Here is a 19,703-nt window from a genome sequence, read left to right on the forward strand (position 1 = left end):
TTTGGGGCTATATTGGAGTTAGCATCAGCCTCATGAAGATAATTAGCGTCTGGTACAGGCTTATTGTCAAGGGATTCATCAGGGACCAAGGATTCGGTCTCCTCAGTAAAAAGTTTTGCCCTATCTATGGGGGTACTCTGGTTATGAGAATCTACCTCATCATCAGAGAAAGCTAAGTCAACAGGGATAACGTCTTTGGAGGAAGAGGCTGCTCTTAGGGATATCTGGGCTTAGGCCATTATACGACCGGTGAATAATGAAATTGATATTAAGCATGCAATAAGTAAATATTTCACCCATCTATGCAAACACATGGGTGTATGTGTGTGTGTATACATATATATATATATGTGTGTGTGTGTTTGTGTGTGTCTAGGTAAATCGAAGATAGGGAGATGAACGGTTTTTACCTTTCAGACAAGGAAGAGGAAAAGCTTGATTGAGAGCTTTGAGCTTGAACGAAGACTTGCTTCTTCTCTGATTTCTCCGGATCGAAGTCGAAGATTCTCTCTCGTCTAGGTAATGAGAAGATTTAGGTTCCCCAAGCATACAATGACTGTGGGGAACCGGGGGTAGTTGTTGTGCCTAAAATTAGCCGTGGGCCGGATTTATGGCTTATAGGGAGAATTGGGCTTTATGGATGACAAAGTAGGGGGTATTGGACCCGAATGGATTACTATGATGGGGGTATAGGGAAGATGGTGATTGCCTGTCTGAAGGGGTATTAGCAAGAGGGAGTTAGGAGTATACTTAGCGGTTGCCTAATACCCAGGGTCTCTACAATATGCTAAGACACCAGGGTAGTCGGAGAAAGGCACTTAGCTGGGCTATTCTGATAATGGTAAGAGGCCTGTAGAAGCAGTGTTCTAGTTAAAAAAGAACTCTACAATGGGACAGCAAGATGGAAACGACTCCTAGCATATTACAACCACTTATAAACGGATTTCTACGATATATGTATGGAGCACGCATATATTTAATGGATAAATACAATGATAAAAATGATAAATAAGGGTTAGTGGTGTATTAGGAGTAGGACTCTCTTATTCTAACCTAAACCTGGCTGGATAAGGATCAAGAGCAGCCATGGGCTTGGGCAAAAACGTGGTTAGCCCATTAAAAGAGGAGTCCTAAGGCTAATAGAACTACATAAGGACTTGATTCGTATAAATATAGGATATGTAGGTCATTTGCGGGGTTACACACGTTTTCTCTACTAATCATCGAGTAAAAGTATTCTGTGAGATCATCCGAGCACGCTTACGACTGAGTAGGAATTATTCAGTCATCATATCTCGGAAACCTTGCAAATTCAATCCAAACACAGCCTTGCTCGCCACCGGATTCCGGCGAGTTGGGCGTATACAACTATCACGAATAGGCCAACGATCAGGCCTAAATCTAGACATACTTCCCCTTATTTCAGCGATTTCCTCCAAAAAGTGTTGTACCATTTTACTCTCAGAACACTATTAATTTTTTAACGATTTCAAATCCACAAGGTTTATATGTTTTTGTTTTTTGATTTATATTTTTGAAAATTAAAGTATTATTATAGCATGTCTAGGGGCCAATCAGGCTGCCAACTGAGTTCATCCTAAATAGTAGTAATCCATAATATGGAGACCAGAGCAAGGAAAGACCGGGGCTTATTGATAAGATGCCTCCATAATTCATAAGAGCTATTTTCTTTCTGAAGCAGTTACTCTTTTTGTAGCCTAATCCGATCTAAGATAGACTTCTGATCAAGCTTGTTTCCTTGCTGCAGCTGCAGATACTCCTTGTATTTTATTGGAGTGTAAGCTGGTGGGTTGTTTTCATCATTAGTTAAAGCAGGTGCCGGGCTGACCATTGTGTCGAGAGATGGTCCATTGGCTATGGCTAGTGATATTCTTGTCGTCGCATTGTTCACAACGGCTCGATGCACTACACTCTTGTACCTCCCATTGCTCACTATCTGCCAAAGATATAACAATGACATGATCCTCTACTACATATAATGCAACTTGATATTTAACTCGTATTTGTTTCGTGATCATTGATCGATAATGTATGAACTGAGGGCTGTGGAAATTTAGTTTATACCTCGAGATGATCACAAGTATTGACCAAAAATGAATTTGGAGGGGCTTTGACATTGACCCATTTTCTATTATGTTGTATCTGCAATCCCCCTACACCATTCTCTACGAGGATGTTCAAGAGGCCATGATCAGAATGAGGCGGCATTCCCAATGCAAGTTCAGGCTGTGGGCACGGCGGGTAGAGATTTGCAACAAACACCTGTAAGCTGGATTCTAAATTTAAGATATTGTGCATGTAGGATGCTTCCAGTCCTAGGCTTATCGATATTGCTCTTAGCAATTCCCCTGCAACTTCTCTAATTCTTTTGACATACTCCAGTACAAGCTCACTGCATAACGTCATAACATAGTAACTTAGATTTTTACAATAAATCGGCTAATATGATTTTATTTTAATTTGTTTTTGTTTCGTTCTGTTTTTGACTATCAAAATACTTCCTTTTTCATTTTAAGATTATTGACGTGTGCAACAAATTATGGGCTCAGTAGAGAATTACAATTTGAATTGTTTTTCCATAAATGCATGTACCAAACTTTTAACAAACTTGATCTCATAGTCTACAATGGCAACGTAAATTGTTTGTTTGTATACACACATCTATCAAACTACTTTAACTTGTGTTCTATAATGACATACTTGATGAGAATCATTGCAGATGTTGAATATTGTATGTTAACAGCCTTGCAGATAAGACTTCTAGATGCTTTAAACATGACCACATATGTAAGCTTCAAGTTTGACAAATACATTTTAGGCAAATGCATTTCCCTACAAAACTTCTTCCCATTTTTTATTTTTTATGGCATGCATGTTTTTTTTTATCCTTAAACACACACGCCAGGGTCGAACTCTTGTCATCTTTTAGAGAAACCAAGATCTCAACCACTGCACCAACTCCACCAACTCTTTGTTAGCACATGCATGCTTAATTGTCGTTTACTACCAAGCAGGAACCGCAGCATTAAGTTTTACTATCTATTAACATATTTTCTAATTCTGATAACTAATTTATAGTTTTGAGCAGATCTCACTATTAGTTAAAACATGCATAAAAAAACTGAACTGTTAGCATGCTAGCCTGCAGGGTTCTAGCCTTCTCGTCACAGTGATTCTACATGTTTAGCTCCCTACACCTTGATGAATTTATAATAGTAATACCTTGTTAGCACTTGTTTTGTGAATATCCTTAATTCTTTTAATTAAGTTGGGGAGAATCAGTGGTTAATTAGCTGATGTTAAATGGAATGCTTAGCAGACAAGATAATAGAAATACTGATAAACTAGATGTTAGTAGTCATCCATGCTATTTTATCAAATCCGAAACATTTAAAGGTTAGCCAATTGGTCGGCATTTGGATATCATCAGAATGGAAGTTCAGTACTGTAAAAACCAGTTTACAAACCCAAATTAGTACCTGAATCCTTTTGGTTTGTCAGGAAAATGAAAATCTGGGTGCACGAGAACCTTGAGAAAGTCCCTCCAGAAGAAGATTTTCTCCTTTGATGTATTAAAACTAGTTCCACACCTTATTGGATCCAGTACATCTGTCCCTTCATACAATTTCTTTTCTTCATCTGTTAGATTAAAAAAATTATAACAACTGTCCATAACATCCTTCATTAGACTCTCTGATACACCATGGTTTATTACCTGAGACGTGGATCAACAAGTTAAAGATCATCTAGAAGAAAGTAGACGACGTTTTTGTTAGAAATGAATAAAACGGATGATGTCTAACTATTAGCTTACCAGAAAGAAACCCCAGTCTTGACATGCTTTAGAAAGATCATGGATAGCTTTGGATCTTTGAGCAGGATCAGTGGAGGTGAGTACGGAGAAATCGATGGTGGGGATTAAGTGTTCAAGCTCTGAATTAGCTACAGAGTCATCTGGATTGATAGGGTGGATATAGTTGGAAGGAAGAGTAGCATTGGAATGAGATGATTGAGATACAAGAGTCTTGATGCATGTCATCTTTTGTGTTTGATGAGTTGCAAGTGCCATAGTTTGTTGTCTCGGGAGGAATAGAGAGAATGCAAAGTGATATGATTTGTACAAGACTTTGACACAGGCTATTGTGGCGCACCATAATAGTTGTCCTTTTATATATCATATGTTACACCAAAAAAATCACACAAAGGCCAACAATACCTGTTCTTCAAGAAATGTCAATTCTGAATTAACTTTATGATTATTTCTTATCTCGACGAGTCCATGGAACTATTATTAATGTTTGTGTTCCAGGTTTACCTGTAAGATTTAGAATTCACATGATAAAATTAAGGAAGAACAGTGTAATGTTAAATTTAAATTTGATCAGTGTGCTTCCCCAGGACCAAAAACCAGTTTGAGATGAGTCTTTTGGGAAGCAAGAGGCTACCAAATTTCAGATCATGCTTCCAGTTGAAATACATCATCCCAAGTAGTTCCATTTTAGTAGAACTAAACCATCTGATTAGGAAAGGAAGTGTAGATAAAACATCGACATTACTATTTACCTAATGCTGATCTCAAAAGTCCAAAATTTGAGTTTCTAAAGATGTTTATTCTGTGTACTACAGAATGTGTCTACCTGCCATCAGTACAGAATGCTGATCGATAATGCGTTCTGGATGCAGAGACTGTATGCATCAGTAGTCACAACTTCTCAATCAATGTTTCCGCTGGCAGCCATGGTTAGATTGTTGCTAGCGTAGTATACTATTTAATGCACATTTTTCAGTCGTAAAATTCTGGTGTTGCAAGTGCAACTTTGGCATGCCCTCAAGTAAGGAAGTGACAACTTACACGCCCTTAACCCCCTTACCAACGGGAATGGCACAAACAGAACAATGAAAAATTTACTAAATTTTTATTCAATAAATTTTTATTATAACACTAAACTACGAAACACACAAAAGGAAAAAATTTATATCAAAACATTTCCTTTTTCACATTGCACCTTTAATTCATAGGAATTTTTGTGCAGATTTATTTATGTTTGACTTATTGAATCTGATGCCGCTAACTTTTTTAGAGTTTGATTATTTTCAAAATAAATTTTCTCATTTTCACGCATTATTTATGAAATATTTTTTTTATCGTAATTAACCCTGAGCCGCTACCCTTTGGGTGCGTAATAGGTAAATTCTACGGGTTCACGCAATAGCCTGCAAATCACGTGAACTAAATTAAACCGCATTTAAGCGACATACTATGATTCAGGAGGCGTAATCATAAATTCTCTTACCGTAGGATTCGAACATGTGACAAAGAGCATAATAATTTCTGTTTAACCAACTGAGCCAACTCTTGCGAAATTTATGAAATAAATTTTAATTATGTCATCATTAATTTATAAGTATAAATCTTATTAATGGGAATTCTATAAAAACGTATGAGCAAGGCCAAAGGTTACGAATTATGTACCAAAATTTGATATTAAATAACATGATTTTAGTCATTATTATTAATTGATTTGTAACCAATTTATACATAACGCGTAATCTTAGAGATTCATTTTATAATTCAAAAAATATATAAATAATTATTTTGTAAAAATTGCGAGCTTTTAGGGCTGCACAAAGGTTCAAAGCCGGCTCAGATCAGACCGAACATGACCAACTCGAAGACTGGATTTTATCATAATTATGGATGGAAGACCGAACCGGAAAAATTCGGATTGGACCGGATCGGTTTAATTAATATTTATATAAAATTTTAATTTATATAATTTAGTTTATTTTTAAATTTGATATGCATTGAAAGTTTTTTACTTCATACAACAATAAAAATTTAAAAATAAATACCTTATTATTTCAAAATTAAATATTAATTTTTAAATATATGAATGATGTGGATAGAAAATACATTCTAAAGACACATTAAATGTCACATTAATTACAATTGGGCTTCTTGTCTAAAAGTCCAATACAGACATGTCTGGTCCGAACTCATAGCAGACTTAAAACGGCCCATGTAGATAAGGGCCACTAACTGAGGTCGTCAAGGTCCACAAACACAAGTTGTTCACGGACAAGGCCCAATACGGTTGGAAGAGCAGAGACATGTGTTCTAAACGGACTCAAAGTCCAGCACAGAAGGTTCTGGAACTCCCTCCTCAATAGGACTCCTAATCACCATATAAGTTAGAGACTTGTCATCTAAGTCTCCCAACAGAAGTCTAACCCTAGACTCACCTCTACATAAAGGGCTCTAACCCTCAACCTAGAACTACGTTTTTGGCTTGATTCTCCACAACACAGAGATACGTAGGCATCTTGCTAGGATCGATAGTCCCGAACGCAAGAGCAACCATTAAAACTCGAAGCTCACCAACCCTAGCATTAAATACTAACGTACTCAGGTTTTTGTTCCACGACATTTGGCGCCGTCTGTGGGAACGCTACAACAACCATGGTGAATACACGGAGGAGAAACAATAGTGGAAGAGACACTTCTGTCCCATCGCGAACGATCGCATCAGTAGTAGAGGTACCACCGCACTCAACCTATGCCTCCACCCAAGGAGGAACCCTGGTAGGGGCAACTGAGGCTCAGCCACAAGGGACGAATCCCCCGGCTCCTCAAGGGACGAATCCCCAATTTCAGCAACTATATGCACCTGTGAACTCTCAACCCGTAGGGTATGAGTACTCAACGATTGTGACTACTAACCCCCCTTACGGGATGCCTCTATACCCCGAAGTTGGAGGGAGTGGACACCCTAATAGGAGTGAAGCACAAGGGCGGATGACCCAATACATACGTGGCTTGGCTCCTATTCCGGAGGATCGAGAATTCTCTGGACCTTATACTGATAACTCCGAATCATCAGATAATGATGTTGCTCCAAGAAGGAGGCGTGCTGACAAGGAGCCGATGGCTGATATTGAGCAATGCCCCAGGAACACTCAAGGGATGAATCCCCAAGATGTTCAAGAGAGGATCAGGGCTCAAGAAGATGAGATCCAAAGGCTGAATCGTGACCTGGAGACGCATCTGAATCCGAGACCCCCACTTGCTCCAAGGCGGAGAGATCATCCTCCAATTCTAGACCTGGATGGTCCAATACCAAGGAGGGCTATTACCCCAAGGGCTGATCCAAGTGATCCTATGCCCCTAGGAGATCCTGATGATCCAAACATGTTGCCCAGTAAAGATACAATTGTTTAAGGGGGGTTGGATATAATTGTATACATGTTTCGAACAAGTAATAAAATATAACAACTTTTTATATTTCTGATAAAAATTATTACAAAACTTTCTCAAGAAATACTGATGTTCTTGAGAGTTGCTAGGTCGAATGATACTCGAGATCGATACACTATGTGATGACCTAAACTGTGTTTATATACTACACAGCTACAACTAAACAATCTAAGATATGCATTATCAAAAACTAACTGAAACTGATACATATCTTCAACTGAACAGATAAAGTCCTATAACTCAGTCGTAAAAGATATCTATTCCACAATACAAGGAACATAATAAATCTTCTAAGTTGATTGTCTTCAAATACTAATGACATCCAAATGCTGATGATGTGTCAAATCCTGATGACACATCAAATACTGATGACACCCGAACAGCCAGATCATGAGCTTCTTCTGATCATTGAGAATTCAATATGTAACAAAACCCACCATTCACTGATGAGATAATGAATGCCCATATCTCAAGAAAGTTCAAGATCCTACCATCAAAGTATACGATGGTACTAGAGACCCTGTTAATCATGTTAGGACGTTCTCTAACGCCCTGTTACTACAACCCGTGAACGACGCTATTAAGTATTGGGCCTTCCCTCAAACCCTATCGGGCATGGCTCAAAGGTGGTACAGTCGTCTGCCCCCAAACTCTATTGGATCATTTAAGGACTTGAGTCAAAATTTTATCAAGCAGTTCATAAGTGGCAGAGTGCATGAGAAGAGTTCAGCCTCTCTCATGGGCATAGTCCAAGGAGTGAAGGAGTCCCTGAGAGAATATCTGAATCGATTTACGAAGGAGGGTTTGAAGGTCCTTGATCTTGATGATAAGGTAGTTATGATAGCCCTGTAACAAGGGACTAGAAATGAGTTCTTTAAGATTTCCTTGGCTAAGCGCCCTCCCGAAAGCATGCTGCAGCTCCAGGATAGAGTCGGGAAATATATAAAGGTGGAAGAGAGTATGAAGAAGACAACTTTGAATAATGAACCTATTGGGAACAAGAAACGGAAGACGGATCAGGAGTACGATGCCAAGGACAAGTATCCACGAATTGGCAAAAACTCTGACTCCTCATCCTCTAAGAAGAATCAGCAACCAAGGTTCACTGAATATGCAAGGTTGAATGCTCCAAGGAGCCAAATCCTTATGGAAATTGAAAAGGATAAAGACTTCAAATGGTCGAAGCCGCTAAGGGGAGACCCCGAAAAGAGAGATAAGAGTCGGTACTGCAGGTTTCACAAGGATGTTGGTCATGATACCGATGATTGTAGGCAACTCAAGGATGAGATTGAGTATCTAATCCGTAGGGGAAAGTTTGGACGTTTCACCAAGGGTGAAGAGGCTGGAGGCCAAAAGAGAGATAATGATCGAAGAGACGACGATCGAAGGGGTAACAACCCGCAACCCCGAGGGCCAGTAATTAAAATGATCTTAGGAGGTCCTACAACAGTTGGTACTTCAAGGAACTCCCGGAAAGCTTATGCGAGAGAAGTCATGAGCATAGTTGGAGAGCCATCTAAACGTTTTAAGTTAGAAATGACGCTTGAATATGGTGACCCGGACCTTGAAGGTTTGAAATTTCTTCAGGATGATCCTCTGGTTATCACTCCGATAATTGGAAATTGTCCTGTTATGAGGGTCCTGATGGGAAATGGAGCTTCCGTGGACATTCTGTTCCATGACACATTCATAAGGATGGGCTACAATGATTCTCAACTAACTTCATCTGATGCACCCATTTACGGGTTCAACCATGTGGAATGCAAAGTCGAAGGAGCAATACAACTTCCCGTAACTATCGGGGAAGAGCCCAGGGAGGCCACACAGATGTTAAAATTCCAGGTTGTCAAGGCAGCCTTTACCTACAATGCTATCATGGGTAGAACAGGGATCCATGTTTTTAAGGCTGTGCCCTCAACCTACCACATGGTACTGAAGTTCCCAACTAGGAATGGTGTTGGAGAAGAGAGAGGAGATCAGAAAATGGCCCGCAGTTGCTATGTTGCAACACTTAGGCCCGATGAAACCGGGGGGCAGGTCCTCCCCATAAAAGACATGGATGTCCGAGAGAATGACGAACTGCGAGGGAAGCCACCCGAGGACTTTGTCCCAATTCCCTTTGTTAGATCACACACACTGTAGAGGGGGTGAATACAATGTATAATACAATCAAATCGAACTTTAATATCTTAAGTAACAGAAAACAAACTTTATTGAAACAATAAACTCTGTTACAGTATGGAACTGTTACCTCTCAGTGATGAACAAATATCACGAGAGCTGCTAGAGTTACAATGAATAATCTTCTTAAATATGATAACACTTATAGTGTAAACCCTATGTCTGTGTTTATATACTACACAATTACAAGATAATCGCTAATTGATATGGAATATAATTCTGCTTCCTAAAATACATCAATCAGATATCTTTTCTTCCAAGTATTCCATTCTTCATGAAACTCCTTCTTCATGCATATCTCTTCTTATGTTTATCTCGATCTTCTTTCATTTAATCAGCTACTGTCCTTATCCGAACGTCCTTCAGCACTTAAGTTCTGATATCTAACTTCTGATGATTATCTCCTGATAATATAAGTACTGATATCCTTAAGTCCTGACTTCCAGTATAAGTACTGATTAATGGTTAAGTACTAATTTGTCCTGTTAAGTAAGATCTGAAATCTAAACATAAATCATATTAGCCATGACATTATCAAATATATCTAACAATCTCCCCCAATTTGTAAATTAGCATAATATACAAGTTTAACAGATATTTGATGATGTCAAAAACATTAAGTACAAATGCATGAGAATTAGACTAGATAACTACAACTTACAGTCCTTAAAGCTTTACCAATTTTTAACTTCTGATAACAACTTCAGTCTGTACAAATATCAGAATTTAAGCAGTTATAGATCTTTGACTTAGTTTCATTATCTGATCTCTCTGATGTTAGAAGTTGTTCTGAGATAGTTTTTCAACAAACATCTCTCAGCATATCTAAGTTCATCAATCATTCTCCTTTTGGCATCTTTAAGCTCTGCAGTATCTTCACCAATTTGAAAGATTGCAGCTCTGAGATCATTGATCTTTGCTTTTCTTATATCCTGATCCAGTCTGATCAAATAAGCTTTATCAGACTCAAGATTGAATTCCACAGCTCTGTACCCTGGAAAGGTAGTTACAATTTGAGCAGAATTGGGCTTCATTTCAACTATATCACCCTTGTGATCTCTGTACTTTGGAATGTATGTGCTGTCAAACTTAACAGAATAAAGCCTTTTCTGTCTCTGAATCTGATCCTTCAAATAGTTTGCAGCAGTCCCTGTCAATCTGTCATCCACTTAAAGTAAGAATAGTACATGCTCCAATTCTTCAAAATACTTCAATGAAATGGCATTTTGTCTTATATGATAAACCCTACCATCTGTCATGAAATACAACAAGATGTATTCTTTCAAGTAGGTATGATAAACCATTTGTACAGATTCTAGTTGATCCAATTTCTCAGGAGTTGCTCCAATACCTGGTTCACTCAAGGAAGTTGGATCATTAGTAGTGTTATGTATTCTTCTTTCATTAGCACTTCCCAATCCAGTTTTGTCTCTTGCTTCCTTTCCAGTAACTACTCTAGCTTCAAAACCACTTGCAGTAGTCTTTAAAGATCGAGTATGTTTTGCTTTAGTGAATCCTAGTAGGAGTGTCTTTGGTCTATCTTCTGATATCAACTTAACTTGAGCTATGTCAGAGGTTACTTGCTTCTTCTGAGTATCAGAACTTATAATTTCTTGACTCTGAACAACTTGAGCCATGTCAGAGGTTGTTTTAAGAACTTTTCTTGAAGTCAGAGCAAGATCATCCTTTTCATCAGTAATTTCTTCATTCTCAGGAGGCACATAAACCTTGATAGGTTCATCAACCTTTTCTTTACCCTTGGATCTTGGATCTATCTGCGGTTGTGATTTAGCCAATGTTGCTTCAGTATGTGTCCTTTCTTTGATCACAATGCCTTTGAGTTTTGGAAGTGGCTTTTTACCAGAAGCTTCAGATTTAGATGCAACTTTCTCTGATTTAAGTCTGGCTTCTTCTTCCATTAAACTCTCCAAGTCCATTCCTGGATTTTCCTAAGAAATAACTGTCTTGACATTTCCTCATCAAGATCTAAAAGTTCATCAGAACTTATCCTTTTACCAGTAGCAGAACTTATTCTTTTCCCAGTATCAGAACTTGTCCTGTGACTTGTGATTTCAGCTTGTCTTGATGTGAATCCTATACCTTGACTATGACCTCTACCCATTCCAGAGCTTCCTCGATCATCTTTTCCATCATCCTTCCCTTTCAGTGTCTTGTTAGTCTTGCATTTGGACTTAATTACTTTCTCCCCCTATTTGGCATCAGCAGGTAATAGAAGAGAGACAAGCAATTCCACTGAAGATTGGATTTCATTAAGTTGTGATTGCTGAGAAGCTTGATTTTTCAGAATATCACCAATCTGAGCTTGTTGATGATCTTGAGTCTTCTCAATAGAAGCAATCCTGTCAAAGGTAGGTTGGAAGAACTTTTTCTTATCAATTTTATAAACTTCTCCTTGCTTAATAAATTCTTCCTGAATCTTGTGTAGCTCTGCACAAGTAGTTGAATGAAGACCTTGTAGATGTTTAGTACTCAAAGCAGTGACTCTAACCTGGGTTTTGAAATCATCAGAATTTAACATTTCATCAGCTTTAGTCAAGTGCTCAGCAAGATGAATATCATTTGGAACACATGAAACTGAGTTCCATTCCTTAGTCCACTCCCGTCCTGCAGGAGTTTCACTCCAAGGCACTGGTGCTTCTCGGGTAACAAACTTCTTAATAAGTTCAGTCTTAAGAATAGTTTGTTGAGGAGCATGTCCTGAAGGACCTGCTGCATCAGCATCTGCAGTTGGAGCAGCATCACCAGTATCTCCAGCATTTGCAGCATCAGAACCTAAAAAATCAGTATCTTCTGATAAGACAACAGTGTGTGTAGTAATGGAGGCTTCAGCATCCTCTAATTGCTGATCTGGTTCTAAGTTCTGATCAACAGCCATATCCTGATGCTCACCTAAAGTCTGATCATCAGCATCATGATGCAGAGAAGGTGTTGTAGATAACTCTGGAGTTTGAACAGCATCAGTAACAGGTGTTGTTGAAGGATTAGTTGCTGTTGGAGCTTCTAAGAGAATTACTTCAGGCACAACCAAGTTTTGAACATCAATATCAGCACTTGTGCCTGGATCAATAGGAGACACAGATGGTGTGTTAGCCTTTTCAAAAACAGCTTCCTTAGATGGAGTTGATGGAGAAGAAATGACTGTAGCAAATTCCTTGTCTTGTGAGATTAGAGATTCCTGATCCCCTTCCTGACTTGCTTCCTCTTCATCATCTGAAACTGGCCTTTTTGCCCTATGTTTCTTGTATCTCTTTGTTGATTTGGATTCCTTGGGAGTTTCAGGAACTGTCATTCTTCTAAGCCTTTTGAGAAGCCTAGATCCCCCAAATCCAGAATCCTTCTGAGAAGTCTCTTTCTCAGCTTCACCTACAACAGGTTCAGAAGAAGGAACCCGATCCTCAGTATCAGATTCATCTCTCAAGGCAATCCTCCTTCTCTTTTGAGGTGTTTGAGGAACAGTCTTTGTCCTCTTTAGCTTGGAGGATGAAGGCTTCACAGTAGGTGCTGAGGATGAGGGTTGAACAGGCTGTGAAGTGGAGAGATAGGATTTGAGATATTTTCTGAGGGTAGGTTGAGTAGAATAAGTGGTAGGTGCTGAGGATGATAGTTTTTGAGTGCTTGTTGTTGGTTGGACATCAGAGTAAACAGATCTATAAGTATCAGGATCAGCATTTACTAGGATCTGTTTTACAGACTGAGGAATCTGTAATGGTCTAACCAATGATTTCTTAGTGTCAGCATTTACCAGGTCATTAAAGTAGCGTTTTGCAACTTTAAAATGTGGGGTTGAGGAACTGACTAATTGAGGTTCATCAGTACAAAAAGTATAAATAAGTTGACAGAATCTAGCAAAATAGACAACATTCCTATCCTCTGTCATCCTATCCCCAATAAAACCAATTATACCAGTTGCAAAATCAAAATGAGTTTGATTTATAATAGCATACCCGATGTGCTGACTCAAAATTGGGATAGCATCAAAATTCGAACATTTGTTCCCAAAAGCTTTAGTGATGCAGTCGAAGAAGAAGCTCCATTCTCTTCTGATATGAGCCTGTTTCAACTGCCCAAGTTTTGCCAAACTCTTTTCATACCCCAAATTTGCCATTAACTCCTGAAGAGCTGATTCTTCTGGAATTGAAAAGGTACAACCTTCTGGGAGATGTAGAGCCTTGCGTATTGTATCAGGAGTGACTGCATAAGAAGAATCACCCACTTCGAAAACAATACTAGGAGTGCCATGTCTACCACCATCATCAAAGTGCCCAGTCCGCCAAAACGTCAGAACTTGTTGGCTCGAAAAGACTGAAGGTTGGGTTAATGCATACCCAATCTCACTGTGTGCAAGAAGATCTTGCACAAAATGCAATTCAGATGGAGCTTCAGCATGATCAAGAATTGCAGCATAGTTGTTTGGAACAAACTTAGCTCCATCAATAATTAAATCATTAGGTGCCATGTGAAAAATTGAGATTTAAAAGTGTCTGTTAGGTGTTTGATAAAATATCTATATGAAAAACCAACGTGAGAAGAAGAGAGAAAGAGAAAGTAAAAGCAAGTAGAGAGAAAAAGTATGAAGGAAATAAAAGATTAAAGAAATCCTCTCTCTGTCGTACTTATACTCTGAAAAAAAATGTTACCGTTGGACACCTGTCAGACATGCAGTAATAACGGATAGTTACTGGGCGCGAGAAAACAGTAATCATTACTTGCCCACTTGCCTGTTTTCAAGGAAAAACCGTTCCACTTACCCAGATATTCCATTAATCAAGGTGAAACAGTTTTAATTCAAAATTGAAACCGTTCCCACTGATTTAATTATTTTTCACTGTATCATTAACATTATGAAAATAAATCAAGTAAAAATGACCAAGATAAATCAGATGAGTAAGTGTTGATAAAGAAAAATAAGAACTTAAATTAAAACAGAATTTATATGGTCATCAGAATATGAATAATTATCAGGATTTATCAATGCATTACAAAATAACTTAGAGACAAAATCTTGAAACAAAAACAAATTTCATTAATATATCAAGAGAATACATTCATGAAATTGAAATTACATCAGTGCTTATACAAGATGTCCCTAAGCAACTAAACCTAACGTCAACAACCTTTGTCCTAGCTCAAGAAGCAGGGCAAGTCTGATGATGAAGAAAAACAGGAAGAAGAAAATAAATCATTTCTTCTTCCTACTCTCGACAAACAGAATGGCGAGTCGGATGATTCGCTCTTGCTGGCGGAGAGCTTCCACCCTTTCCTCCTCCAATCGCTCCAGATGGCGATGGTAATCCATATAGAAGAACAGGAGGTGGGTCAGTACCTCCTGTGGGACAGAGTCCCATATCTCCTCAGGAATGGCCGTGACGTGCCATTCCTGCTGTCATTCAGCACAGCTTAGCTCCATATTAAATGTTTGGTAATTCAAAAACATGTTGTATCTGACCATTGTGTTTTTGAAAGAAAAAGTATGAAGGTAAGTTTGTGAGAAAGAATTTGATGGGAATGCTGATGTGAAGTGGTTGCTTCTATAGGCAAGTGAATGCCAGGAGACGCAAAGGAATTTAATGCTGACAGGTAGAATTAATTCTACCTCATCTCCCCAGACTTGGAAAAAGAATAACATTCATTGGAAAGAGAAAACATGGTTTAATGCGCACGAGAAACAAGTAAAAGTGGACTGTTCAAGTACGAATACCATTAACCCTAACCATAGTGACTATTAATCTTCCACTTCAACATATTCTAGTTTGAACCGAGACTGTTATCAAATTTTATCCATAGATAAGTCAAGTAAAGAATTTAGACTGTAATATCAGAACTTAGACTTATATCAGAACTTAACAGTCATCAGAACATAATTTCTTAACTCGAAAAAGGAATGCCTATCGGAGTAAATCCTCATACAAGTTCTGAGTTATACTCTTCAGAACTTAATCTTCAGAATATGCAACCAGAACTTGTCCTCAGAATTAGTGCAAAATGACACAATGACTGTTTATCTAAAACAACATAGACCGCCACAGTAATTTTCATCATTCAAATGGAGTGATTAGTGTGTGCATCAAGCTAAATAGCAGACAAAGAGTAAAGTCTGATTTACTTCAGTACATCTTAGAAATAAGGCATAACTAAAATTTTGCTAAAGAGCTGTCATTATCCTGAAACCTACTGATGAATGAGTTCATGCTTGAGTCCACCACAACTGTTTTGTGCTAATTTTATGCATCTTTTTAAATTCTATTTTACAGTGGCTTCTCAGTGTAAGTGAGTCACGACTGCTTATCAGAATTTATGCTATTATCAGAGTATTTCTCCAGTAATCATAAAGTGTGAAAAGTCACCAAGAAAATATTTTGCTTTTCTAATGCATATTTACTTAATACCAGGAATGCACTTGGGTCGTCCCTTCCATATTTTTACTCTAGATCTCAAAGGAGTACCTGATTTTATTCTTTGGTCCTTTTGCTTTTTTTTTGATAAGTGAGGTTTATCAGCACTTAGTACATTCAGCAGTTTTACTAGTATCAGAACTTAACAGATGAGTAGCATTATTCTAATTTGTGACTTAGTAATAAGATAAACAAAGTAAACTCAACTAAGCTCAATTATCAGAATTTGCTTGTGTCATAAGATTTCCACAGAAATAATTACTTCTTACATGGGATCATTTGTTTATTGAAGACTACTAGGTCAGTATCTAGCACAGTTATCCTCATAGGATTGAATAGTTACTTAAACAGACATATCACTTATCAGAGTTTAGAAACATATATCAGACAACAATCAGTACTTAAATGCATATTTCAATTAATCACAGAATTCACAAAGAGATTACATTATGTAAATACTGATCATAAAGTCTGATGCATCAGAACAAAACTAGGCAGATTTAGAAAAAGAACCTGAAACCATTCCAAGTTCATTTACCAATCTTGTAAAAGTGGCTTCACACAGTGGTTTTTTGAAGATATCTGCTAGTTGTTGATCTGTTGGAACAAAGTGCAATTCCACTGTACCTTCATCCATATGTTCCCTTATGCAGTGGTACCTGATGCTGATGTGCTTTGTCATAGAGTGTTGAACTGGATTACCTGTCATAGCAATAGCACTTTGATTATCACAGTAAATAGGGATTTTGAAATATGTTAACCCATAATCCAGTAACTGATTCTTCATCCAAAGAATCTGTGCACAACAGCTTCCTACAGCAATATACTCTGCTTCTGCAGTTGATGTGGAAATTGACTTTTGTTTCTTGCTGAACCAAGAAACCAATCTGCCTCCAAGGAATTGGCAGCTTCCACTTGTGCTTTTCCTGTCAATTTTGCAACCTACAAAATCTGCATCTGAGTAACCTATTAGTTTAAAATCTGATTCTCTAGAATACCATAATCCCAGATCAGCTGTTCCTTTAAGATACTTAAAAATTCTTTTCACAGCTGTTAAGTGAGGTTCTCTTGGATCTGCTTGAAATCTTGCACAAAGATAGGTAGCATACATGATATCAAGTCTACTAGCAGTTAGATAGAGTAGAGAGCCAATCATACCTCTGTAATCAGTAATATCTACTGATTTACCAGTATCCTTATCTAGTTTTGTTGCAGTGGCCATGGGAGTGGATGCACTTGAACAATCTTGCATTCCAAATTTCTTCAGCAAGTTTCTGGTGTACTTAGTTTGACAAATAAAAGTGCCTTCTTCATTCTGCTTGACTTGAAGGCCCAGAAAATAGCTAAGTTCCCCCATCATACTCATCTGATATCTTGACTGCATCAGTTTGGCAAACTTCTTGCAAAGTCTGTCATTTGTAGACCCAAAAATGATATCATCAATATAAATCTGGACGAGAAGTAAGTCCTTTCCATGGTTGAGGTAGAACAGTGTTTTGTCTATTGTTCCTCTGTTGAATCCACTTTCCAGAAGAAACTGAGCTAAAGTATCATACCATGCTCTAGGAGCTTGCTTAAGTCCATAAAGTGCTTTATCAAGCCTGTAGACATAATCTGGATGTTTGGATCTACAAAGCCTGGAGGTTGTTCAACATATACTTCCTCCTCCAATTCTCCATTGAGAAAAGCACTTTTCACATCCATTTGAAAGATAGTAAACTTTTTGTGAGCAGCATAAGCCAAAAATATCCTTATGGCTTCTAACCTAGCAACTGGTGCAAATGTTTCATCATAATCAATTCCCTCCTGTTGAGAATATCCTTTTGCAACCAGCCTTGCCTTATTCCTTGTAATTATGTCATCACTATCAGTTTTGTTTCTGAATACCCACTTTCTACCAACAATAGATCTATTCTTTGGTCTTGGCACTACGGTCCAGACTTTGTTTCTTTCAAATTCATTTAACTCTTCCTGCATTGCTTGCACCCAATCAGCATCTTGAAGAGCTTCTTCCACTTTCTTTGGCTCAGTCTGAGAGAGAAAAGAATTATAAAGACATTCATTTGAACTACCTGTTCTAGTTCTGACACCTGCATCAGGATTTCCAATTATCAAATCAGGTGTATGTGATTTTGTCCACTTCCTTGCAGATGGAAAATTTTCTCTAGAACTGGATGCTCCCCCATATCCATGATGTCTTCATTTTCATTTTCTGATGCTCCCCCTGAAACTATGCTCTCTGAGTTGGATTCTTCAGAATTTAGATTTTTAGCACTATCAGAACTTATCTTATCAGAACTTGATGAATCAGAACTTGAAGAGCCAGATGTATGTTCTGATGTTTCTTGAGATGTGGTAAGATCTTGAGTATGCTCCCCCTGCATAGGTGCATCTTCCTTTGACGTAGTCACCACAGTTTCAATAACATCAGAGTTTAATCCATCAGAGTTTACAGTATCAGGACTTAGACTGTCAGGATTTTCAGTATCAGAATTTGAGTCTTCATTTTCAAATCTCAGCTGATCATGGTCAATGAAATCTTCAAGACCAGTAATCTTCTTGTCATCAAAAGAGACATTGATAGATTCCATGACCACTTTTGTTCTCAAATTATAGACTCTGAAGGCTTTTGTGGAAAGTGGATATCCAACAAAGATTCCTTCATCAGCTTTTAGATCAAACTTGGATAGCTGTTCAGGATGAGTCTTGAGAACAAAACACTTGCATCCAAATACATGAAAGTACTTCAGATTTAGCTTCTTTTTCTTTACCATCTCATATGGTGTTTTTCCATGCTTGTTAATGAGTGTTGCATTTTGAGTAAAACAAGCAGTCTGCACAGCTTCAGCCCAGAAATAGGTTGGAAGCTTTGCTTCTTCAAGCATTGTACGTGCAGCTTCAATGAGAGTTCTATTCTTCCTTTCAACAACTCCATTTTGCTGTGGAGTTCCAGGAGCAAAAAATTCCTGCTTTATTCCATGGTTTTTGCAGAACTCTTCCATTATCAAATTCTTGAACTCAGTGCCATTATCACTCCTTAAGATTTTCACAGTATCTTTGACCAATTTATCCAGATGTTTGACATGATCAATCAAGATAGATGCAGTTTCACTTTTTGTGTGCAAGAAATACACTCATGTGTATCTGGTGAACTCATCCACTATGACCAACGTATATTTCTTCTTTGCAATAGACATGACATTCACTGGACCAAATAGATCAACATGTAGTAGATGATAAGGCTCAAGAATTGATGATTCAGTTTTGCTCTTAAATGAAGATTTTCTTTGTTTGGCTTTCTGACAAGAATCACAAAGGCCATCAGGAGCAATTACTGATTTTGGCAGTCCTCTCACAAGATCTTTCTTGACCAGTTCATTTATATTGTTGAAATTTAAATGAGAGAGTTTCTTGTGCCAATTCCAGCTTTCTTCAATTGATGCTCTACTCATCAGACAAATTGCAGAACCATTAGTACTTGTTGAAAGCTTAGCTTCATAAATGTTACCACGCCTGTATCATTTCAGAACAACTTTGCCTTTAGATTTACTCACAATTTCACAGTGTTCTTCAAAGAAATCAACATGATAACCTCTGTCACATATCTGACTTATACTCAGCAGATTGTGTTTAAGTCCTGAGACCAGAGCTACTTCTTTAATTATGACATTTCCAAGATTGATATTGCCATATCCCAATGTTTTTCCAATGTTGCCATCTCCATAAGAAACACTTGGGCCAACTTTCTCCACAAAGTCTGATAGCAGGGCCTTATTTCCAGTCATATGTCCTGAACATCAATTGTCCAGAACTAGAATATTTTTCCTGTTGCC

General features: G+C 38.0%; 1 protein-coding gene across 1 annotated transcript; it reads right to left on the reverse strand.

Annotated features, from left to right (window-relative positions):
* Positions 1–1,633: 1,633 nt before the first annotated feature.
* On the reverse strand, positions 1,634–4,179 carry LOC141686349 (2-oxoglutarate-dependent dioxygenase 19-like). Its single transcript, XM_074491389.1, has 4 exons — positions 3,836–4,179; positions 3,501–3,736; positions 2,086–2,413; positions 1,634–1,957 (listed from the first exon to the last, which is right to left on the reverse strand). Exons 1-4 carry the CDS (start codon positions 4,088–4,090, stop codon positions 1,703–1,705), a joined length of 1,074 nt encoding a protein of 357 aa, XP_074347490.1. The 5' UTR covers positions 4,091–4,179; the 3' UTR covers positions 1,634–1,702.
* Between the last annotated feature and the right edge of the window lie 15,524 nt (positions 4,180–19,703).

This window comes from Apium graveolens, chromosome 9 (assembly GCF_009905375.1).
Source record: "Apium graveolens cultivar Ventura chromosome 9, ASM990537v1, whole genome shotgun sequence".
NCBI classification, from domain to species: domain Eukaryota; kingdom Viridiplantae; phylum Streptophyta; class Magnoliopsida; order Apiales; family Apiaceae; genus Apium; species Apium graveolens.